Source organism: Panthera tigris, chromosome B3, assembly GCF_018350195.1.
Source record: "Panthera tigris isolate Pti1 chromosome B3, P.tigris_Pti1_mat1.1, whole genome shotgun sequence".
Classification (NCBI taxonomy): Eukaryota; Metazoa; Chordata; class Mammalia; order Carnivora; family Felidae; genus Panthera; species Panthera tigris.
Genome location: NC_056665.1, coordinates 38,105,740 through 38,130,319, shown reverse-complemented (window position 1 = coordinate 38,130,319; position 24,580 = coordinate 38,105,740). Strand labels below are relative to the sequence as shown.

General features: G+C 50.3%; 2 protein-coding genes and 1 long non-coding RNA gene across 7 annotated transcripts in view; 1 reads left to right on the top strand and 2 right to left on the bottom strand.

Moving 5' to 3' along the window:
- SMAD3 (SMAD family member 3) overlaps positions 1–11,190 on the top strand; it is a 119,759-nt gene extending 108,569 nt beyond the window's left edge. For 4 of the 5 annotated variants that reach the window (XM_042988577.1, XM_042988579.1, XM_042988578.1 and 1 more), the window contains exons 7-9: positions 1,269–1,406; positions 4,187–4,331; positions 6,798–11,190. In XM_042988577.1, coding sequence (XP_042844511.1) covers positions 1,269–1,406; positions 4,187–4,331; positions 6,798–6,921 — 407 coding nt within the window. In that variant the 3' untranslated portion in view covers positions 6,922–11,190. The remainder of the gene's footprint in view (positions 1–1,268; positions 1,407–4,186; positions 4,332–6,797) is intronic. The other variant, XR_006218557.1, reaches the window with a different exon arrangement.
- Positions 1,414–4,318, bottom strand: LOC122239443. Its single transcript, XR_006218558.1, has 3 exons — positions 3,841–4,318; positions 3,409–3,532; positions 1,414–1,788 (listed from the first exon to the last, which is right to left on the bottom strand). It is a non-coding gene; the product is annotated as an uncharacterized LOC122239443 (long non-coding RNA).
- A 5,386-nt stretch (positions 11,191–16,576) lies between the features above and the next one.
- AAGAB (alpha and gamma adaptin binding protein) overlaps positions 16,577–24,580 on the bottom strand; it is a 54,505-nt gene continuing 46,501 nt past the window's right edge. Inside the window, exons 8-10 of the mRNA XM_007084537.3 lie at positions 19,518–19,622; positions 19,002–19,051; positions 16,577–18,350 (exon numbers count right to left, since the gene is read on the bottom strand). Coding sequence (XP_007084599.2) covers positions 18,273–18,350; positions 19,002–19,051; positions 19,518–19,622 — 233 coding nt within the window. The 3' untranslated portion in view covers positions 16,577–18,272. The remainder of the gene's footprint in view (positions 18,351–19,001; positions 19,052–19,517; positions 19,623–24,580) is intronic.

Genomic DNA, 24,580 nt, shown 5'->3' with positions numbered 1-24,580 from the left:
TGTTTACTTATTCTCTTTATACTTTTCTCTATTTAAAAAAAAAATAACATCTTATTTTTGAGAGAGAGAATGTGAGTGGGGAAGAGGCAGAGAGAGAGGGAGACACACAATCTGAAGCAGGTTCCAGGCTCTAAGCTGTCTGCCCAGAGCCCGATGCGGGGCTTGAACCCACAAACCGTGAGATGGTGACCTGAGCCAAAGTCGGATGCTTAACTGACTGAGCCACCCAGGCGCCCCTACTTTTCTGTATTTTTAAAACTAATATTTCAAAAATTTGCCAAAACAAAACACATTTCCGTTGTTTTGGTCGGGGTCTCCCCATCTCTGCCCGTGACCTTGACTGACCTAACACCGTGGCCCCTCCTTATGGACTCTGACTCGGCCAGCACCCCGCATATTTGCGACACCAAGTCTTGCAGCACCAAACCAAGAAGAAATGGGGGTGCGGCAGTAGTGGGAGGAGGAGGCGGGGAGAACACCCAGTGGCCCCCTGGTTTCTATCCCACTTGACGTCGTGCCCGTAAACCCTGGCTCCGTTTTCCAGCCCTCTGGGCCTCTTCCCCAGAAGCAGCAACAGAGGCCTTCCCGTGCAGCAGAGGAGAACATCCCTGGCTGAGAGGAGAGCTCATTGTCAGAGCATTTACGTAACTGCTTGCTCGAATTGCAGAGGCAATTTAAAAATAATTCCTGTCCATCTGGAATGGATTTAAGAGATGAAGGAAAAGTGAATGATATAAACCTATGGTATGTTTCAGAAAAATGCACTGGGGAGGGAAAGGTACAGGAGGGGGCATGAAGCCATCCCTGTAAAGCAGGGCGCCTGCGAGGTCTGCTGCCTCAGGAGGAGCTCTGCAGGTCTGCTGAGTGAATTTGTGTAGCAGTAGCCGTAGTAACAGCTCGTACTTAGCGGGCGCTTGGTGTGGGTGGCACAACAGCCCTGGGAGGTAGGTATTACTGTTACCCCATCTTTCAGACGAAGAAACTGAGGCTCAGAGCGTGAGTAACTGGATGGAGGCCCATGGCTAGTCCGTGGCAGAGGCCGTCGTTGAGACTTACCCCTGCCCTCGCCCCTGGTCATCTCCGTCCTCTAGCTTGAGGAACCCTTGTTTTCCCGTGTGTGGGTTTAGGCTTGGGCTCTGGGTCCTGTTTGTCTGGTGAGGCTGGCGGAGAGGCAGCCCCTCCGAGCATCGGCTCAGCTCTGCCTCCTCGGCTGGCCTCAGCCGGCCCTGGGGCCAGACGCTGGGCCGGCCTGACCCACATCTCTGTAGGGCGAGGCGTGCGGCTTTACTACATCGGAGGGGAGGTCTTCGCCGAGTGCCTCAGTGACAGCGCCATTTTTGTCCAGTCTCCCAACTGTAACCAGCGCTACGGCTGGCACCCAGCCACCGTCTGCAAGATCCCGCCAGGTAAGAGCTCTCACCCCTGCCCTGCCCCGATGCATCTCTCTAGCCCCGGTGCGTGCCTGGGAGAGGTTTCTGCTTTCTTACCTTGTCTCCTCCTCGCTTTTTGCGTTGCCAGCCCGGAGGTGCCTCGCTGGGGTGTTCTCTGTGGCTTCCGATCTTGCTGTGCTCTCCTTGACCCTCCAAGGAGCAGACGCAGCATCTGACGGATCTGCCTCTGATCTGTGGGTACCTGCTTGTTGCCTCGTGCGCACAGATGCTCGGGCATTATGCTTTCTTCTTTCATTGCACAAACTCACACAGCATGTGGGCACGGTGCCAGGTGCTTGGGGGAGACGGAGGGGTGCAGGAGGCCCTGCTGCTGTCCCCACAGACCTTAAAAGACCAGCTGAGTATGTAAGACAAAGACACAAATGAGTTTAATACAAGGAAGGGTGCTAAGCACCAAAGCAGCAGCTCAGATAAGGTGCTCCTGGATCCGGGGGGTTGGCGGGGTGGGGGGAGGGGGGACTCATTTAAATTTTTTTTTTAATGTTTATTTTTGAGAGAGAGAGAGAGACAGAATGGGAGCAGGGGAGGGACAGAGAGAGAGGGAGACACAGAATCTGAAGCAGGCTCCAGGCTCTGTCAGCACAGTGCCAGGCACGGACCCACGGACTGTGAGATCATGACCTGAGCCTATGTCAGACGCTGAACCGACTGACCCACCCAGGCGCCCCACGGCAGAAACTCATTTAACTGCTGAGATGGACTGGGGAGAGCTTCATGGAGAAGGCATTCAGGCGTTGAAGGCTGAGTAGACAAAGGGGTGGTGGGGACCGTGAGGGCATTCCAGGCAGAGGGAACAAAAGCCCAGAGGCAACGGAGAGTAAGGCACATATGGATGGTACCCTGGCTGGAGGAGAGGCCACATAAGAGACAGGAAATGTTTAGAAAGTATGATGGGACCAGACCACAGAAGGCGGTCATGACAAAGTTTTACTTTTATTCTCTGGAATGCTTGAGGGTTTTCTGAGTGGGACTGAAAACCCCGCTGACAGGGCGGGGGGGGGGCGGTGTTGACGACTCCCACCTATGCTCCAAGAAAGGCGGCACCCCAGGGGATGGCTTGTGAGGGGCCGTGGCTGTGCTGCAACACCCGAGGAAGATCGACCCATCAGGGCTTCTTGAGTTAGGAAACCGAGGCTGAGCGTCCCGGCCAGAGGGCCCTGCTCACAGGCACGCAGTCCCTGGGCTTGCTGCTGGCAGAAGGCAGACTGTGACTGGCTAGTCCTGTGTATGGCACATATGTGGCATATGTCTTCCTGTCTGCAAGGCAGCAGATGATAGCAGAGCGATGGGTTTTGGGCAATGTCCGCTTAAGAATGCCAGGAGGTCTGGGGCACCAGAGGACTGGGTGGCTCAGTCGGTTAAGTGTCTGACTCTTGATTTCGGCTCAGGCCGCGATCTCACAGTTTCATGGCTTCGAGCCCCATGCCAGGCTCTGTGCTGACAGGGCAGAGCCTGCTTCAGATCCTCTGTCTCCCTCTTTCTTTGCCCCTACCCCACTTTGCTCAAAACAAACCTAAAAAAAAAAAAGAATGCAGGTCTGAAATAACAGTACTCTACATTTCCAGGGCATTGTGTGGTTGTGTTCCCAGAATACATTTATATCTTTGCTCTTAGTCCTTTCTAATCATTCTGGCTCCTTAGGAGACAAGTTCAGAGAGGTCAAGCCACCTGACCAAAGGCACAGCTAGTAAGTGGCTGAGCCAGGATGAGGCTAGAACTGTGTGACTCCCGAGCCTGGTGCTCCTCTGCTTCTTGGCTCAGCTGGCAGCCAAAACCCACTTTCTGCCCTGTGTCCCCACACATCTCCTTGGAGAAAAAATGTTGTTGGCTCATGGAGGACCTCCGTGGCCAGCCTCTCAGAGACACGGGCTTATGACAAGAAAGTGATCAGCCCCAAGTCATACAGCAAAATTAGGTGCCCAGTGTTGCCCTGCTGATAAATGTCACCTTAGCTCACCTTTTGGGCTTTTCTAGCATGTTGCTGTTGTCTTTATTTTTCTGACACGTTCCAAGCACTCAGGTGGTAGGACCTCCGGAGATTTATCATAAACTTCATTTGTGCCTGTCTCTGGTTTTACTGCCTGGAGGGTTAGACACACATCCTCACTTCGCTGCAGATGTCACTCTGACCCAGCCATGTGCCCCAAGGCCAAAATGCGGCCCAATCTCTTGTTCCTTCCTGGCCCCAGGTGGACTCACTAGGGAAGCCTGGGTGGAACCTGGGCCCCTCTGTTGGTGGCCTTTCATCTGGCCTACACTCCTGTCACGGCCTCCCCTTCCCCGGGTGCTCAGCGGTGCCCCACGCAGCCATGGATATTCTGGCTTGGGTCCCTTGTGTCTCTGGTCCCTGGCTTCCTGCCTTGGCCCTTTTGCCCAGGGCGAGGCCCACCTCTACTAGGCCATCTCTCTTGTTCTTGGTGGCCCGCTTTACGGTCTTCCTCAGTGTTCCGTGGCTCTCGGAGCTGGAGCCTACAGGCCAGGGTTTCACCCACCCCCACGGGTCAGCTGCACCTCCCCACTGAGGTGGGGATGGCTTCAAGGCCACGGACCAAGTCGGCCTATCCCTAGCACGGTGTGGAGTGTGCGGCTGGCGCATGGAATGGCTGCCCTGTCACACTTCGGCCGTGTGAGTTCCTCCGTCTGGATGACCCGGGGGGTGGCTTTAGCCAGGTGTGGGGGGCACGGGACACGGATGTGCTCCGTCCCCACGAGCACTGTTTTCCCTCTCTCGGCAGGATGCAACCTGAAGATCTTCAACAACCAGGAGTTTGCCGCCCTCCTGGCTCAGTCTGTCAACCAGGGCTTCGAGGCGGTCTACCAGCTGACCCGGATGTGCACCATCCGCATGAGCTTCGTCAAAGGCTGGGGAGCAGAGTACAGGTCAGGTCGGGGGCACGCATCACAGGGACCCGGCTGCGGGAGACTCAGACGGCAGAGCTAGGCCAGCCCTCGCCCCAGAGACCAAGGATGAGGAGGAGCTGGGCACTGTTCGCCCGGTGCTGCGACTACACGTTCTGTTTCCTCCTCGCCACAACCCTGGGTGGGGATGCTGGCATCACCCCCGGCGCACGGATGAGGGGACGAAGGCCTAGGCAGGGAAAGTGACTTGCCTGAGGTCACATTGTTAGTGGAAAGGCGGAGCCCAGAGCCGGGCCTCGTGGCTTCTTCCTCATTGTGCGTTTGGGGCAGACGGTTTTAGGACCACCCTTTCCAGGGAGTTAAGTCGTCCTCCCCTCCTTCCCTCCTCTGGGGCTCCGTCTTTGACTCGAGGGACCCTGATGATCTAGGGTATTAAAATTTGAGAAGCAGATAGGAGAAGAGATGTGGGAAGTCAGAAAGGAACATAGTTAGTTTACTTGTTCAGAAAAGAAATGATTTTTTTTTTTCTTTCAGAATTTCAGATATTGCTTTAAACATGGCACTGGTCGGTTCTACCTGATCTGCTCTATTGAATCTGTCACACCATCCTGGCTTGGGTTTAGAGAATCCTATCCCTTTTCTTGCTCCGCCTAGACGGGAGGTGTGTGCCGGGGCTGTGTGCCCCTCCTGCCCTGCGCTGCCCCTGCCCAGCCCCCGGCTTCCCCGGCAGACGCAGAGGTGCCCACAAGTCAGCTGGGGCCAGTGCCTTGCAAGTGACTCCCCCCTTCTCTTCATTTTTCCAGATGTTTGGAATCCATTTTGTTTTGTAGTCATTGTGCACCCTGGCCAAACCCATTTCAATATTGGCTCTGTGCCACCGTTTATAATGAAATCCAGATGAGCATGACTTATGGAAAGTCAGATCCTCGTTAGAGGATGGCGGTCCGTAAAATCTTCTTCCATTTACCGTATTTTAGCTGCTGTTGCCTGTGTCTGCCCCATAGTGCAAGGGAGCACAGCACCTTGGTCCGTGGGGTCTCTGTGAAACCCAGGATGAGTGACCAATTGAGCAACCCAAGTGGTCGGGCCTCTCAGCAGAACTTACGGCCCAGTTATGACAGCCTAAGGAGACTAGCCAAGGCCCGAAGACCCAGCCCGAAGAGAGATTTTAGCCCACCTTTTAGCCCTGGCTGAAACCATTTACGGAACAAGGATGAAGGGTTATAAAAGGAATATTTTTTGAGTGGGGGAGGGAGATACTTAGACGGCTGCCAGTGGGAGAGAGCCCACAGGAGGTGCTTTCACTCCCTCCTACACCCACACGTGCGTCCAAAGGACCACGCTCAGGCACCGTAGGTCAGAGAGGCACCTCAGCATCCACAGGCCCATCTCTCCACCTCTACTCAGGTGAAGCGTTGGCCAGGCAAGGAGGGTGGTGGCCTTAGGCTAGCAGCTGTCTGCCTAGCACGGCACTATGGCTCCCCTGCCCCGAGTGCGGGGAAGAGGCCCCTTGGTGGTGGAGGAAGCCGTTCCCGGGGGACACTGTGTCACCAGGCGAGACGTACTGCCAGCACACCCGGTCCTGTACGGCCCTCCGCGTCACTGCCACCTGGCAGCCCTGAGGAGCAGCCTAACAGGCGGGTGCGGCCCCTTCCCAGAACGGTCTTGCCCTCCTCCTGCCTCTCGGGCCAAAGAGTAAGATTTCATCCATCCTGTAAGATGACCAAAAGGAGGGAGGGCCCAGGGCCCAGGGCCCAGGCCTCTCACCTCCAGCTGGCACCCGCACCTCCGGCCTCAGCAAGATAGCCTTTGCTCACTGGAGGCTGTTGGGAGCTCGCCTGCGGGCTGCGTCATCAACCAGCCTGAATTTAGACAAAGTGCTTTGGGGAAACGAAACGTGTGGTGTGCCTTGGTTTTTTCCAGTAATTGTTCCATGGCTCGCTCTGCTCGTAAGATTTTCCAAAATAAGTCCATAGATGGGAATTATATCAGCACATTGGGAACTGATGGCCTGTGGACTCTGTCGGCGCCTTGCGAAAAACACCCCTCGATCAGACAGACACGCGTCATCATGGCCTGCTGGGGCCCAGGGGTGCCCGTTCGGGACAGATGGGACCGAGGGAGACCTTTGCTCAGGCTGGAAGTTCTTCACCGGGCGGCCGGGGGGCTGACACAGGCAGAGGTGGGCAAGTGCGATACCCTAAAATTTGCCTTACACGTTTAACCCTTGAAGGGCTACCTCCTTTCCCAGCAAGAGAACCTGATTTACTCAAGGCTCTTCCTGGCTGGAGGAGTATGGCTTGGCCGTCTCCAATAACAGTTAGTGGGATCTCCTCTAGGGCAGGGGCTAGCAAGGTGCCTTGGATAGGTCTCTGGCTTTGGGAGGAAGACTCTCATGAAAGCAGGCAGAGGTGTTTTGACTTGTATGTGTGTCTTTCCGGACAATTTTGACATCTCCCACCCCACCCCTTTCTCTGTGTCTTGCAGGAGACAGACAGTGACCAGCACCCCCTGCTGGATTGAGCTGCACCTGAATGGGCCGTTGCAGTGGCTTGACAAGGTCCTCACCCAGATGGGCTCCCCAAGCATCCGCTGTTCCAGTGTGTCTTAGAGACATTGGGTGTGAAGGGGGAGGGTGGGAAGGGACGGGCTTGGGGGAAGAAGGCCGTGTAGGACGTGGAGAAAATTGGAACTCAACTCACTATTGTCAATGAAGAAGTTTTTCTCCCTCAATCAAGGCGGCACCAGCCTGTTTTCCAAAACACAAAAGCAAACCCAGAGATGGATCTTAGGAACAGCTGTGTCTGCTGAACACATTTGCCCTTTGGCCCCAGTTTGGAGGGCAAGAAATGGCTTCTGCTCTGGTGGCTTGAGCAAACAGGTAGTATTTCACCACCTGCCCCCTCCTCCCAGCCTCCTTCTGTTTCAATGACCGCAATCTAGGATGTCACTGTCCAACGGGAAATGGCCCTCGTTTCCGGACTGGAGTGGGAAACTCACCTTGGGTGTTCTAGGTAGAGTAGAGCCTGCAGGGCCACGAGCAAACCTCATGCCTGGCCCTCTGGCACTTTTAACAAAGGCTTCAACTGAGCCTTCCTGAGCTCCAGCACTCCGGCAGACCCCGCACCCCGGGAGCTGGACTGACTTGTGGCGGGGAGGGGGCTCGTCTGTCTCCTCTCCTCTCCGAGCGGACGGATACGTGTGAGCCGGTGTGTTCAGAGCATGCACACAGGCACAGTGGGGAAAGCTGGTGAGACACCTCCTCTCTCAAATTTGCCCTTTCTCACTTTGAACGGGTGGGAGATCTGCCGGGGCTTCTGCAATGTATAGAACATCTTCTCGCGTTGATCTCAGAGATGTGAATTACACAAAGTGCTCACACAAAGCAGGAGGCAGCGGTCGCATCGCAGTGTTTGAGCGTGGGTCTCCAGTCATCTGTAAGAGCTCGCTTGCTATCCTTATGCATCCGGCTATCTCGGTTTACGTAGTCAGTTGCGCTAATTAAATGAGCTTTATTCGTATGCTCGTTTAAATGTTTATTTTATATTAAAAAGAAAAAATCCTGGTTGGCACACTGACTGGGAAACCAGCGTGGGGCCCAGCGACCTCTCTCTCAAGGTGAAGCTGTTCCAGGTTTTGTTGAGAAGACACCTGCCAGCAGCACTTTTGGAAACTGAAATTAACAGAAGCAAATTCACCAGAAGGGAAAAATCTCAGGCCAACACAGGCAAATGAAAAGGGCTATTAAAATTGTTTTTTCTTTTTTCTTCTTTTTGTTTTACACCTTTGAAAACTGCAGGCTTGGTGCACCGAGGCCTGCCATCCTCCCCCTGGGATGTAAGATTATCTAGCTCACAGTAGAGGATCATCAGTGACGACTATAGCAGCTATATTGTATAATAAGTACTGTTCCCAGTGGCAATTAGTGAGAAAATGGTTATAAATTATTGCAACTGGAAAAAAAAAAAACTCTCCTTTTTTACTGGCCTTTTGCAGAATCCAGCAGACAGAATTGCCACGTGCAATTGGTACTTTATTCCTTGTTGCTGTTTTTGTATGAAATGACTTATCCCGTATTTTTGCATGGATTTCTACCAGGAAAAGTGAAGGGATTTCCTATGGAAGTCCTGTCTTCTTCCAGGTGAAGGGGAGAAAGTGTATACTTCTGGCAGGTAAAAACCTCAAATGTGATGACATTTCTGATGCCTTACGGAGATGTTGGGGGCTTCCTGGTGCCTCCCCGGCAGGATCCTAATGCCTCTGCAGCTCTAGCCTTATGGTTTCCAGGTAGGAGAGCTGCTGTCCAAGCTCCCTGAGGACACAGGAAGAGATGGGAGGAGCACCTTGCCAGACCTACGCTTGGCTTTTCCCGGGGCTTGTTGACACAGAACCCAGAGACCACACAAAACCCCTGTCGACCTGAGAGGGTCAAATACTGCAGGTCGGAAGTTGGCCTGCTGTGCAATGATCTGTGGACTGCTTCTTCCAGGAAGCTCTGAACCTCCTGGATGTGCATTCATGCTCCGGGTCAGGTCTGAGACTCGTGGTGTGGAATATCCCATTTTGGCCTCTGCTGGTGCAATCGTGGCCTTCCTAAGAGCCAGGGCGGCGGTTCCCGAGGGCCTGAGTTCTCCACCTGCTCCATGACCCTCTGAGGACTTCCTATGGCACACAGCTGTCCTCCAGTTACTCGGGAACTAGCTTCAGGTACAGCACAACCTCGGCGACCCAGTGGCTATGCATGGATGGGGTCTTACAACCCATGATGTTCAGAGCTGAAGGCTACTTTTAGGAGGCATGAAGTTTTAGTTTTGTGTTTCTCCAAAAGCTCACTCGGCCCCTCTTCTTTATAGACTGCTCCTTGGAGGAGGATGTGAGAGGAAAATGTAGGTAAGTCCCCCTCTGGACGAACTTCAGTCCTACCCAGAGGTGAAGACCCTTCCTGTCACAGAGGCTGCCTAGGTGCTTTGGGCTTGTGTAATATTAGCGTCCTTCCTTTAAGTCATAAAGCTTGTTTTCTGAATTTGAAAAACCCATTGTCTGAATGGCATTTACATGTTAAAATCTTTTTAAAGGACAGTTGAAGGGGGGCAAGAGAAAACAGGGCAGTCTAGTGGGGGTGGAGGGCAGGTTTAAGCGTAGGTGTCTGGGCTCCCCTCCAAGTTGTCTTCACCTTGTGGCTCGTGCTGCCGCTAACCCAAGCCACCAGCACCGGGGTGGAGATCCTCGGCTGCACCCCAGACCCCCTGAGCCAACGTCTGTTCTCTTCCCTTTCCTCCCCCACCCCGGTTCCTAACTTTATTTAGTAACTTTGGTCCTTCCAGCACAAGCAAACAGTAGGTAGCTGCCCCAGCAGGTTCGGGTTACAGGCCTGTGCTGGAACATCATCTCAGTTGGCCACTTTCCTGGCAGGCTGTAGACGATCTGACATTTTGAGACGAGCCTAGAGTCAGGAGCGGGGACTTTGACTCTTAGGAAGCACACACGAGGGCAAGGCTGCTGGCAGACTTTCCCGTCATCCTGATGTTGTCTTTTTTTTTTTTTTTTTTTTTGACCGTGGTGATAATTTTTTTTAAATCATTAACGTATTGGAATGAGCTGTAGCACGTTACCTTGTGCTTAGTTTTTTTTCTCCATCTTCCTTTGGCTTCCTAGTGCTTGGACATATTCCAGGGCTAAGTGCTTTTACTCAGAGCGCAGGAAAAGGGTTTCTTTAGGTAGTATGTGCATGCATGTACGTAGTCTGGGCAGAAGGCAGATAGGGTTTCATCCTTAGCCCCAAGCTGCCCTTTCTGACGCTCCGGGAAGGTCTCCGTAGGGCCAGGTCTTGCCTCAGGCCACTCTCTGAAGTCCTTAAAAGGAGAGGGAGGAAAAGGAATCAGGGGACTGTTTCCAAGGGGGTTACTGGTACCAAGAGCGGGCATGAGTTGAGTTCTGGACTCTCTGGGACTTTAAGTGGCAGAGTGGGGAGTTTTCCCCCAAATCTGTGTCTGTCCTCGCTTTACTAGAAGAAAACCTCACTCAACACAGCTGCGGCGTACCATTTTTCTTTTTGTGTCATGAATGTTCCCTTCTAGATCATCCTTTTGAGGAATATCAGCTACTTCTCAAGAGGGTGGGAAAGCAAAAGCAAAAAAGACACAAGAGGATATGGTTCCCACATGACAAGGAGGCATCTCTGGTGGAGGGGTGGCAGTCAGTGGGGAAAGGACTTTTCAGAAACACAGCTATCACGTAAACTCGCCTATTGTGTAAACTGGATTGAGCAATGCTCTCAGTGATTCTGTAACTTTTTGTTATGCTGAAGTATAATGTACACTCTAGCATTCTGGTGTTTTTATATTTATGTAATAATTTCTTAAAACCATTCAAGACTGAGAACTATTTAATTTTTTGAAATAAGTTGGAAAGGTCTCTCCTCCCAAGGACTGACTGTGGCTGGGAAGAGTCGGGGGCCCAGCGGCTCAGCCTCCCGAACCGACCGTCTCCCCCCAACCCCGGGCAGGCCACAGGCAAGGCAGCGATCCTGATCCCTGGGTCCCCTCCAGGCCCTTTGGGGTGGTGTGAACTTGACGCAGAGGGTTAGAGCCAGAGCCCCCTCCCTGCTGCTGTGTCGAGGTGGTCCTGGACTCTGGTGGGGTGTATCAGGGTGGGGGCACAGAGCGGGGAGGCTGTGATTACCTTCACTTCTCAGCCAGCCTGACCTTTTAATACCTTTGTAAAAAGCATGTATGTATTTATAGTGTTTTAGATTTTTCTAACTTTTGTATCTTAAGAGCAGAGCACCTGTTTAAGCATTGTACCCCTCTTGTTAAAGATCTGTGTCCTCTCTTTCCCCTGTAAGTACCCTTCTAATAAACTTTTCATCGAAAAGCTCCCATGCCAGGAGCTCTGTCTCATTCTTGCAGGGTGGGGAAAAGATTTGAAAGCGAGCCCTCCAACGTCAACAATGGCTCCAGCCCCCCTTCTTTCTGCCAAAGCCTCTCGTGCTCCCTGGTGGCCCTCCTCCACTCACCGAGGGTGACGTACGTGCAGGGCCAGCAGGAGCCCCGGGGTTGGCCCAGCCGGGGCCTCTCCCTCGCTTCCCACACCTAAGGAACATACGGTCCGATCGCTGCGTTGGTACCTGGCCCTCATTTCCTCTGTACTTGGAAGGCCTAGATGCCACCAGATGAATCCTCCCCCAGGCATGGAGGTAGTTTTAGGTTCATAAAGGTTTTCACCCCTTCCAGCTCTGAGGACTCGGTCAGCGCCTGCGCAAATGCATTTTAAATTCGAAACTCCCAAGGACGGACGGAAAGACTCGGTTGACTCTTAACACGGGCCCCGAATGACGTGGATTAAGAAATAGGATTAAAATGAACAGTTTGGGCGGGGAGGCGATGGCATGGGGCTCGAGTAATCCTTTAGCCGGCCGCTTCTACAGCATCTTCTAAGGAACTCCCCAAACACCTCCCCTACCAGGAGACAGGCCAGTTTCACAGGTGCGGCCCCTCCACGAACCACATCAACTCCTACCTTCAAAATTACTAGTTCTGCCCTCCTGCCCCTGTCTTCCCCGTGGTTTTAGCCTCTCTTTCTCGGCAGATGACTCCAATCCCACCTCTAACCCAAACTGTTCCTTCAGACCCACAACTTTAAATTCCAGCTGCCTCGCAAGTGGGCTCCGAACAACGGCCCCAACCCAAATCCTCTTCCGGCGCCCTCCGCACACCCCCAGTTTTTAGCAGCAGCCTCTCCCGGGTCCCTCTCCCCCATCCTCCCGAGTCCTGAACGGCTTGATGCAGCTCTCCCCTGTGCTCTCCACCCCCTGCTGACCAAGCCTCCCTTTTGTAAAGGCCCTACTGCCCGGACGTCCTGGCTCTCCTCGGCCCTCACACCGTGTCCTCTTTTTCTTGGGCCTGCGCCTACTTCTTCCGGGTTGGTGTTCCCAGACCACTGGATGCACTCTCGACATTCCTTCCTGAGTGACCTCATCTCCCCACATGATTGCAAGCCACATTAACGCTAATGACTCCCAAATCAGTATTTCTAGCCCAGACGTCAATCCCAGGCTTCGGACTTGCGTCCAACGGCCTGCTGGCTACCGGTGCTCGGGGGTGCCGCAAGTACCTCACCCTCGCAACTGGAAACATGGAATTCTCACCGCCCTCATTACACGGCCTCCCTCCCCTCTGGCCTCCAGCCCCAGAAGTCACCAACACCCCGCACGCCCTAGCAGCCCTGTTTGGCCGTGCCCAGTACGTGAGGTCCTTAGCACCCGGAGAGCAGCACTAGCTTCCCAACGGCTCCTGGCCTCTTGCCTGCTTTCCCGGAAACGCATCTTCCACGAGCGGCCCTGTGACCCACGTGACTTGAGCCCTCCAGTCCACCGCGTAAACTCCAAAGCCTTTATCACGGGCCACCGGACTCTTGTCACTCGACCCCTACCTAGCTGTCACGGCTCGCTGGTACAGCCGGCAGCCCAGGGACAAACAGGTGGTGTTCCTTACACAGCACACTCCTCTCCATGATGACAAGCCCTCTTCTCAAGTCTGCGCTCCCTGCCCCTGTGCCTAACACACCTGCAGGTCTCCTCGAGAACTTTCACGAATGCTGAGACTCAGGTCAGACCCCTCCTCCGGGAAGCCATTCGCAAATCTATCGCCAGACTTCCCAACTGAGTGGTAATTGTGTTTGTCCTCCCCTCGAGGCTCTGAGTTCCTTGAGGGCAGCATTTACATCTTATTCTTGTATCCCTGGCTTCGTTGGGCCACCGATTTTTGCTGAATAAATCAATTAGTGCCCACAGCTAGCAGATTCTACCTCGGCAATCCTTTCCATCTACTTCCACCGTGCCCTAAGTCCTTACATATGGTTGAAGGAATGCCACCAAAATGCAGTTCGTAATTGCCTTTTCTCATAGCTCTTCTAATATCCTCCTGACCTGTGCCCCCCTCGTCCGGAGATGGAGGGTAGACGGCAGAATTACCACCCTTCTATTTCTCCATCCACAGCAAAAACCACTAAACACCATGCTGGGTCCACTCTCGGCCTCGGAATCCTTCGCAACACAGCCCTCCAGGCAGGTAGCGCGACTCGATTCGTTTTGGCCAAGACTGCTGCCCTTTCCCAGGAATGCAGTTGTGGTTACCTGTCTTTTCCGTGCTAAACCCCTTGGGCTCCTTGATTACCTCCCAAGTAGGCACTGGTCCCACCAAGTAGTATTTCAAGGTCTTCTCCAAATTCACTCCATCCTTGTGCGCCCCGTTCCTCTCACTGGACCGTGTGGGTTTTCCCGACGTAACCCCTTGCTTTCTCTCCCCGTACCTCTGGTTCGTGCTGCAGCTCCCACTAAGAATCTGCCGCCTCCCCTCACGCTTTGGCTCCAGTTCCACCCTAGCCCCTAGCTCCGTCTGAGCACCCCTTCCTCCAGTCCGTGGGTCTCCCAAGTGTGGGCCTGGCCGGCAGCATCAGTACCGCACGGGACAGTCGAAACGCCTTCCCCCAGGCCCCGCTGGGGACCTGCTGAACCGAAACTCTGGGCCGGCGCCCTGCGGGGGACTCGCTGTGGGCTCACGTCCGAGAAAGACTGCTCTGAGACGTACCATAGGCTCTCCCCAGCCCACGCTGCGCTCGCCTTCCCACAGCAGTGGAGGCCGGTCCCGACGCTTCACATGCTGCCCGGCACTCTAGCTTTCCTGGCCTCGATGCGCTTGCCCCCCGGTCCCCACCCCGCCCCCATCACCTGGGCTGGATGATGAGCTCCCAGAGAGAACCCACACCCTTACCCAAGTCTGCGGCCTCTGCCACGCCTGCAGAGCCTGGTACCGAGAAGATGCGCCATCAGGGCCGGACCCTGAATCCTGCTTCAGCGCTTACCTGGGTAAAGGAACAGGTGACGGCTGCTCTTCCTCAACTCTGACTCTGAAGCCTTCTAACTTCACCACTGGCGACATCCTGAGAGTTCCCCAGAGCGGCTGGATTGGCACAGACCGTGTCCTTGGGCTTCAGATGAAGAGAAGGTTCTCTCTCCCAAACTGAACTGTTTCTACAAAGTTCCTACCCCAGGCCTCAGTCCACATTTTTGTAGCACTAAAGCCATCTGGTTGATCAGAGAAAAGGGAGAGGCAAAGACGAAAAGCTTTATGTGACCTGTCACTGCCTCCCAGATTTGTGCTTGTGGGGAGAGAGGGTTTGAACCCATCAACAGATAGACACAGATATAAAAGGGTTTTGGAGGAAAATATCTTTTTCCTCCCAGACCTGTGTTCCAAAGATGCAGTAATGGTCACTGGCTCCAGGTTCTGAATCCATACTTTTCCAACAGGAAACAGGGTAGAACCACAAATCATTAAAAGCTGGAACGGGGCTCAGGAGTGTTCCAACAAAAGGCCCACGTTTGTTGCCATTCCCTCTTGTTAATTACTCGCTCTGCATGCACGTCAGAGAAACACCTCAGAACAGAGCAAGACCCTTCCTATTCTAGAAGCACTTGGCTTTAGTGCTACAAACACACAAACTCAGAATAAAGACATCTACACTAAGAGCAAGACTCGTGATGTTTATGACATAGGTGGTGCCAAAGATAAGAAACTGAGCATTTCTACGACCTTCTCTGCAACAGCTTCAATGCCAGAGATGCAAAGATGGATCGCTACCCTAAACCCTGAGTGGAATCTAAATCAAAACGTGAACTTTGCTCTGCACGCTCAGCCTGCTGCTTTTACGAGGCCTACCGATTCTGGGAGAGTTGACCGTCTGGGTGTTTTCTAACCGGTCCTGCAGGAAGGTGGTACGCTTGACCAGACTTTTCAGTTTCTCTGCCTAGAGTCCTCCGGTAAGATGTGGTCTTTAATGACAGAATGCCATACCTAAATTGCCTGACTGCTTTAAAATCTGGGGTGGGGGTGAAGGACGACTTGCACTCGTTACAGAATTCTCTGCAACTCTGTCTCCGTCAATCAGGACGTTCAATGAATCAGAACCTCTGACCACGCTAGACACATGTTTGCTAAATTTAGCTTTGCATCAGCAGGCGCTCAGAATAGCTCTTGGAGCTCTCATGTTACCCTTAGACAGTGATTCTTTTAAGGCTGCTCCTCCATGGCAGGCCGGCGCAGAGCAAGGGGCACTCCACGTGCTCTCTCGATGGCCATTGTTAAGAAACTGGCCTAAGGTAAGGGAATCCGGTCAGCCACAGCGAAGATGTTCACTGCCACCTCTCCGCCGCGGGAGCAGGAAGTTAGCCATAGATCACCTTTCACGCGTTACGAGGAGTTTGCAGTTAACGGCCTGACATGCTCGATGGTCCTTGAACCACATCCCATATTACTCAGCCGTCCAAGTCTAGCGTCCCTGAATCTCTAGCTTCTCTGAATTAGATGTGGCCAAGTTCTATAAATAGAGAGAGAGCAAACTGGTTCTGTCAATCTTCTCATACTCTGGCAGGATAACATATTTTAAAATTATAAAAATATCTATGTCTTCATCGCTCTAAAATTATTACATAACACACGATTTTTGCAGGGGGGAAAAAAAAGTTTACTTCTGTCTCTCCCTACCTTCCAACCCTCATGGACCTTCAAATGTTGTGATCATATTCAGCAAACTAGCAAACGCGAATCCAAACCAAAATTAAAGGCCTACTATGGGCCCAACTCTGTGTTACACAAATAGAGAAATGTTGGAGGTAAAAAAAAAAAAAGCCGAGTCTCTCACTTTAATTCCCGGACAGACAGTCCATAGTAACTGGCGTTGGCACGTTCGCAGCTCATGTCAGGTTGACTGCAACTTTCACTGCACTATTAGCTTATGATCACTTTTTTTTTTTTTTTTTAAATGCTTACTTTTGAGGGAGAGAGAATGTGAGCAGGGGAGGGGCAGAGAGAGGGAGACACAGAATCCAAAGCAGGCTCCAGGCTCTGAACTGTCAGCACAGAGCCCGACGCGGGGCTCGAATCCACAAACTGCAAGATCATGACCTGAGCCAAAGTCGGACGTTTAACCAACTAAGCCATCCAGGTGCCCCAGTTCGTGATCACTCTTAACGTGAGCCTTTAGAAACCGCTGGATACTTTTATCCCCGTGTGCCCTGGAAGGGGCCAACAGCCCCAGAAAGCTGAGGTCTTGAAAAGGTGAGTTGATATTATACATACACGAGGTAGATTCCACGTATTAGGAGTTTGGCAGACTCTCCACTTATTCACTATTTATGCCCAATCTGAAGTAAGGCTTCCCCCAACATATGGCCTACTAAAAAACAACAAAATCATAATACACATTGGCAGACTTTATAAATAAATGATATTTTAATCACCTGGCTTTGTTTAATCCACAAGATCACATTCACGGCTTTTTCTAGTCTGTCTTCCCTAACCACGTGACCTGCTGTATTTTCTGGAACCCTTCACGTTTTAAGAAAACCATTCTGCCTTTCATTTTGCAGCCCCAGAGCCAACTTCCCTTACATTCTTAGTAGCTAATGCAGTCACATCAAAGAAACATTGACGGAATGGTGATCAATTAGAGTCTCAGAGACCTTCAGAATAGTTTAAAAAAAAAAAAAAAAAAAAAAAAAAAAGTCACCAAGCAAGAAAACTGCCAGTGGTGCCCGTGATGGCTCTTCCTTGACCGCTCCTGTCACTGAAACCTTCCCCTCTGTGGCTGCCCTGGCCCAGAACCTGGAGCATTTCACTCCTTCTGCCACTCCTCCTGCAGCGCTTCCAAGGCGGTGCACGGAGGGGTCTGAAACTTGTTTCTGCTGGTGACCTAAGGAGTTCACAGTCCACACTAGGCCAGAAGCAGTTCTCGGCCTCTGTGTCGGCAGCGGCCAGCCACGCGCCAGTCTAGAACCGTGGCGGTCACCGCCGCGGTGAAGGTTAGTGGCATGCATTTACAAAGTGTCTACAAAAACAGAAATGGGAATATTTGCTGTACTTCCCGCTCTTCCTTGGAGAGGTTGGTTCCCTTTGGTGAGCAACTCCCCTAGGGTTGACCCCCTCAGCCCAGGAAGTAACACAAGGTACTCGGGTATTCGTTGCCTGACCTTTCACATCCCTTCCCGTCTTGCCCATCCTCACTGTTACTCTTTGGGCAGCGACCTGTTTGGCTCGCAGAGAAGAAGAGGGGGAGCCACCTCGTTTTGAGGGTATAAAGTGTGACGGCACAGCTCTGACATCTCAAGCGCTCTAAGGAAGAAGAGTTTCTTCATGGTTATACTAATGTGAAGGCCTCCGTATGCATTCACATACTGTTTCGATGGCCCAGATAGGGAATTCCTTAACTTTCTTTCTCAGTCTCACCACCCCCCACCCCGCCCGCCTCCCCCCCACAACAACTTGGTAGATGAGATTGTTTTGCCTCATCTAGTATAATCTAAGAATTCACCCTGGTTTTTTCCATTGTTTCTAGCATGAGCTGAGACACTGTATTTCCAATGAAGTGCCCAGAAGCATTTTTCAGCTAGAGACTAACCTGAGGGCCACGGACTCTGGCTCCACCTACACTATGGCACAAATCAAGCCTGTGGCAGCTTCCTCGCCTCCCATCAAAAGCAACAAAGCTTGGAGCAGGAAGCTCCCCGAAAGCAGAAAATCCAGAAGCTTGAGGAAAAGTGGCACCAGCTCCTGACCTGTAGTAATCGAGTGTGGCCACAGAGGACACCACATAAAAGGTGGACTGGGAATGGCGCGGTGGCCTCCTTCTTCAACCGGGGCAAATCACACCGGCCCCTGAGCCTCGTTTCGCTCCCGTTCCTAGAAAAAGTGTATTTGAAAAAAACTCCCTCCTTGCTGTCATGATACTCCTCACTCCCTTAAGATATACTGAGAGAGGAAACCCCTACTATCCCCTAGTAAGAACTAAAATTCAGGGGACCCTAGAACTAAATCAGGTGGCCACCACGATGATGGGAAGTTCGGCAGAAGAGAACTGGGTGGAGCAGGGAAGGATCTCAGGCAGTCAAACCCTAGCACAAATAATTTAGTGTTCTTCATCCGATGAAAGGCCTTCAATTTCATCTCTGTCTCCCCCAATTGCCATCCAGAAGGCCTTGGCCACCTGTGGAGAGAAGCGTGCAACACATTTTAGGCAACAGCTACATTTCAGCTTGTTTCATGTGTCAGTCAATATGCTGAACTGATCAAGACCTAAAATGCTATCCTTGCCCTCCAGCCTTCCAGCAACATATATCAAGACCCTTGAATACCCTGACCCAGGACTTCGACTTCTAGAAATGCATACTGAGTCTAAAATCAGAGTTACGTACAAAGGTGATGGATGTGTAAGGTTATGCACAGCTTCACTATTTCTAGAAGCAAAAAATGCACATGGCCTACGCGTCCAAAAGGGAAATGGATAAATTAGGACACATTCATACAATGAAATACCATAAACCACATACATTTCCTGCCAAGAGCATGTGTTGCATTGGTAATAAAACAAAACAACTGGGAGTTTTCCAGCCCGACAGTTAAGAAGGCAAACATCCTGAGTCTCAATGAAAGTTCCATGTCAGTCAACATACATTTGAGAAATCTTGGTTTGACTACAGCAATTATATTACTACAGTGTAAACATTCGATTCGTTCCAAGTTAGTATCCAAAGAAAAGTTCACACTAAGACACTTACAGAAATCAACAAGTGTGACATATAATAACAGTAACAGACCTTTTGTAGACACTCAATAAATACCTGACTGATCGTCTCACCTTTTCTGCATGCAACTTTCTTTGCTCGTGAGGAAGCGTCGCGGCCTTGTCTAGGGGAAAAATATATCTTAAGAAATTCATCTAATAGCACAGGAGGGTCTGGAGTGTGTGGATGTTGTAATGCTAGAAGATGGGAGATGGGTTTCAAAGACAAATGCTTATGGTGTAGTCATTAGAGGTGTTAGGGAGTTTAAGTCTTCCCGATTTTCCAGATGGGGATGATGTGAGTCAACTGGCAGGGGTCTTACTGATTCCAGGTTAATGAGACACACTGAAAGAAACTGAGAGAGGCAAGAGAAGAAGGGCAAGTAAGAGGGAAGAGAGTGGAGAAAGAGGAAAATTGTCCCCGGGGAATTTCTACCAACAGAAGATGGCACGGTCCCCCCGGAGCCAAGGCTCTCCAGACAGCTGACACCAGAGCATGGAATCCAATCAGCGGTGACCAAACCAAATCCTACCACGTGGAACAGAGGAGCACCAGGATGGGAATGTGTCAGACGCAACGGATCCAATTACCTTTCATTTCCTTTAACTTGGAAAACAGTCTTTCAAAATTCTCCAAATCTCCTCCGCCGGTAGTAAGACTGGCCAATTCTTGAATATCCAGATCTAACATGGGATCTGAAAAAAGGATTTGTCACATTAGTTGCCACACATCACTTACCTATGCGCTAAATACGCACACAAGGCAATCAGTGCCAGCTCTGACGGGGTCATCACCGTCTTCACTGCTCACAGTCCTTCTGCCTGCCTGGCTGCTGGCGGGCCTTCGTGAATGAAAAGTAGCATATTCTAGCCTTACAGCATTACGCTGAGGCAAAGAATATGGCTTCGTTTTAGAGATGAGAAAACTAGAGCTCTGGGTGGAAGTGACTGGCTGGCTCCAGGTCACAGGTCACAGCTAGTGTGAGCTCGGATTCTGACTCCGGTGTTTCCAACTCTAAAGGCCACACTCTCCGCTGAGGTGCACTGATCAACAGTAAGCGTCTGGAATTTATGCCGTATCTTCCCGTACAACAAATATTTTCGCACCTATTACTGACAACCACCATATAAGGTGGTTAGGACAGACCTCAATGTCTGCAATTTATACGCGGAGAAAGCTGGGTTTAAAAACGAATTCATCTAAAATTGCAGTTTTTCGGAAGTAGAGCCAAATCCTAACTATTACTACAAAGCCTTTATTATTTCTACCGCACCCTATTACCTCTTCATCAAAATTTGTTTTTAATCAGAATTCTTCCTCATTCTCCAGTCCATACCGACCACCTCTATGATGTCTTCCCTAGGCATCCCAGATCACAAGCCTCCTTCCCTAGATTTCATTCCATACTTAGCGTTTCTAGAACTGTCTTGGCCCAGGCACATGCTACTTTGCATTCTGACACCTCCCCACGTTACTGAAATACCACTACAGTACGAGAGAGTTCATCTTTGTGCCTATATCACCGAGTGCTTTCACGTATGTAATTCCTTTTCATTTTTGCAACAGCATTGTTAGGAAGAATTTTCTTTTACATAAGGGGAAACTAAGGCCCACGGAGGCTAAACAACTTACTCGGGGTCATCTCACCACTAGTGGCAGAGCCATGATTGGAACCCAGTTGTCCAGGACCCCAAGCCCACGACTTTAAGCATTATATCGCAAGGCCTGTCTCCACATTTTGAGGCTGTAAGCTGCTTGAAGACAAGGACAACTTCTAATTCTCTGCATCTACTACAATGCCATACAGAGAACTTGGTGTTAAAAATGCGTTTTGGTTAATAAATTTGCTTTGGACAAATTTCCACGGACATTTCACGTAGGCAGTTGACATACGGGGCTGGAGATAAAAATTTGTGATTTATCTGTGTATAGATGGTAACTGAACAGAGAAGCACTTCATGCTTAGATATAGATTTGGCAGAGGAGGGTAGATGGAGTGCTGAGGGATGGTAATATGTGAAGGCTGGGTAAAGGAGGGTCATCTATCAAAGAAAGAGAAGGAATAACCAGAGAGGTAGGAAGAAAACCAGGACATGTGCTAGGGGAGCCAAAGAAAATGCTTCCAAAAGGAAACGATCCACAATGTCGAATGCTGTCAAGAGGTTAAGACAAGGACTGGAAAATGTCTACGAAATTTAGTGGCATGGAGGTCACTGGTGAGCTGTTTCAGTGGCAAATGGGACAAAAGCTGAAGAGTAATAGTGGGTGAGGGACGGAAAGAAGTTCAGTAGAGAGGAGGGAGCTGCGGGGTTGACAGATGCTTTACCTTTGTTGGTTTGGTTTTGCCTTTTTTTCTTTAATTTTGACACAATTTTGGTACTATCAAAAAGTTACGAAAATAGTAAGTTCCGCCTTCCTCCCCTGGCATTAACATCTTATGTAACTAAAGGACAATTATGGATGTCAAGAAGTTCAAAATGGCAAAGTGCTATTAACTAAACTACAGACTTCATTCAGACCTCACCAGTTTTCCCACTAATATCCTGTTCCAGGATCTTACACAGAATTCAGCCGTCAGATCTCTTTAGTCTTCTTCAAGGTGTGATAGTTCCTTAGACTTCTGTCATCCTTCATGACTTTGACACTTTTGAAGAGCACTCATCAGTTATTTTGTATCATGTCCCTCCAACTGGGTTTGTCTGATGGTTTCTTATTAGACTGAGGCTATGCCCCTTTGGCATGAAGACCACAAAGGCCCTTTCAGTGCCTCCTGTCAGGGGACAGGTGATGTCAGTGTGTCTTATTACCAGTGATGTTAAAACTGGTGCCCGCCGGGTGTCTCCAGTGTAAAGTTACTATTATCCTCTCTGTACTAAATAAATATCTTGGGAAAGATACTGTGGAACATGCAAGCATTGTGTCTCTTCTCAAAATTTCATCTCCTAAGTTTCATGTTCATCGGTGGATCTTGGCCACAACAATTATTACTGTGGTGTGTGGCTAATGATGATTTTTCTTTCCCTCATTCCTTCTACCTTTACCAGAATTCTTCCATAAAGAAGAACTTCCCTTTTTTCCCTGGTTGTTTTTTTACTCAGTTATTTCTTATGCTAGTATGGATTCATAGATATTTTAGTTTATTCTGTGGATTACAGCCCAATACTAAATTCGTTTTTTAATGTTTATTTATTGAGAGAGAGAGAGAGAGAGAGAGAGAGAGAGAGAGAGAGGGAGGGAGGGAGGGAGGGAGGGAGAGGGGCAGACACAGAATCGGAAGCAGGCTCCAGGCTCTGAGCTGTCAACACAGAGCCCAACGCGGGACCCAAACCCATGATTCATGACATCATGACCTGAGCTGAAGTCGGACGCTTAACCGACTGAGCCACCCAGAGCCCCTACTAAATTCATTTTTGCTGGTCAAATTGTTCCAGCATGAGCCACAGGAAGCTCTTTCAAGTTGGTTCCGGTGCCCTTTCAACATGCTCTCCCCCCCCCCCCTTTTTTTTTTCTTCACGTTCTGGCCCCACAGGGTAACTCTAGGCTCATCCTGCATTTTTCCGGTCTCTAGCCTTGGAATCAATCACTTCTCCAAGTGACCCTGGATCCTTTTATTGGAGGATGGTATTTAAAAATCAAGATCTAGGGGCGCCTGGGTGGCTCAGTCAGTTAAGCGTCCGACTTCGGCTCGGGTCATGATCTCACAGTTCGTGAGTTCAAGCCCCGCGTCGGGCTCTGTGCTGACAGCTCGGAGCCTGGAGTCTGCTTCAGATTCTGTGTCTCCCTCTCTGTCTGCCCCTTCCCTGCTCATGCTCTGTCTCTCTCTGTCTCAAAAATAAATAAACATTTAAAAAAAAATTAAAAAAAAATAAAAATAAAAAAAAATTTAAAAAACCAAGATCTAAATGCTAAGGGTGGTGGGGCGCCTGGGTGGCTCCGTCAGCTCAACGTCCGACTTTGGCTCAGGTCGCGACCTTGCGTTTTGTGACTTCAAGCCCCATGTCGGGCTCCGTGCTGACAGCTGGGAGCCTGAAGCCTGCTTCGGATTCTGTGTCTCCCTTTCCCTCTGCCCCTCCCCCACTCGCTCTCTATCTCTGTCTCTCAAAAATAAATAAATATTTAAAAAAAAAAAAAAAAAGAATTTGAACGCTAAAGGTGCCAACTGCTATTGGAGTATGGTGCTTCCAGGCCCTCTCAGTGGAAAGTGGTAGGACACATACGCACGTCTCTCTCTATTGCTCTAGCGCAGAAGTATGCTGTCACACGCTAACACCTTCAGTTCCAGCCCAGTACCAAACGGTGCGTCCCGCCTTCTTCTTTCCTTATGTGACTTCTTTCTCGGACAGTGAGAAACCTAGCTCTCATTATCTATATTTTTTTAATTTTTTCAACCCTGATACATCTACAGTATATATGGTGTCAGAATTTCTAAACCATACTCCTGTGAGAATCTAATGCATTAGGCAGAGTTCACCATTTCTGTTCAGTTCTGTTTTTAGCCTCATGGTATTTAGTCAGATGCTGTTTCCCCATGTTATTCAGGCCAGTTCTTGTCTTCGCTACCTCTTCAGTGTGGTTACTGTTGTTCGTTTTTGTTTTTGTTTTCCCATGACAGAGACTTTAGCACGTCTAAAACCAATAGGAGAAGGGCACCTGGGTGGCTCGGTTGGTTAAGCGTCTGACTTCAGCCGAGGTCATGATCTCGCTGTTCCTGAGTTGGAGCCCCGTGTCGGGCTCTGTGCTGACAGCTCAGAGCCTGGACCCTGCTTCAGATTCTGTGTCTCCCTCTCTCTCTCTCTGCCCCTCCCCCACTCATGCTCTGTCTCTCTCTCAAAAATAAACACATTAAAAAAAATTTTTTTAAACCAACAGGAGGGACCCAACTAGAAGACAAGGTTGAATATATGAAAGAGAAAAGAGATTATATGTAATTTTTCCTTCTTTTTATGTTTCTATTTCCAAACACTTAAGTTTTCTACTGGATTATCTTCTAATCAGAAAGTGTTTTAAAAGCTGCACATGGGCCCTCCGTGGTGGCATCGCGAGAATGCAGAACTGTCCGCAGTTCCACAACAAGAGAACGTTTACAGTTATTATCAACCACATCCTGTGGCTTTTGGACATCTGAGTGGATTCGAGTTTCGGTTCCAGGACCCTCTTGTTAGATGCCCTTGGACAAGTTATTAAACTGCTCTGGGCCTCAGCGTCATCTCCATAAAATAACTTTTCTGCTGAACTTCATTACCCAACACAGGAAAGCAGATATAAAAGAACTTTAAAAGGATGTGAAAGGGCTTATAAAGTTGTATTATTCTTGTTGCCATCAATTCTGCCAACTGTTAAATACTATGAAAAAAAAAACTGGAATATGGAGATATAAAGCTGTTTCACCACCTGGTTCTGTCTGTCTCAGCTAAGATGATCTGGATCAGGATCCTGCTGAGAGAATCCGAGAGAAAATGGTACCCGCAGATTGCTTATACAGCGATTCTCCCTCCCTTGCTGATAGCCATCCACCAGGCTCATGTTCATTGGGGTACACCATCCATTTTCTTCCCTTGTTCATCCTCAAAGTCAATTTCCCCCTCGATGATGTATGTCCCACACCTATTCCAAGTTCCACAGAGCTGTCTCCTGGCAGCCAAAGGAGGAACTT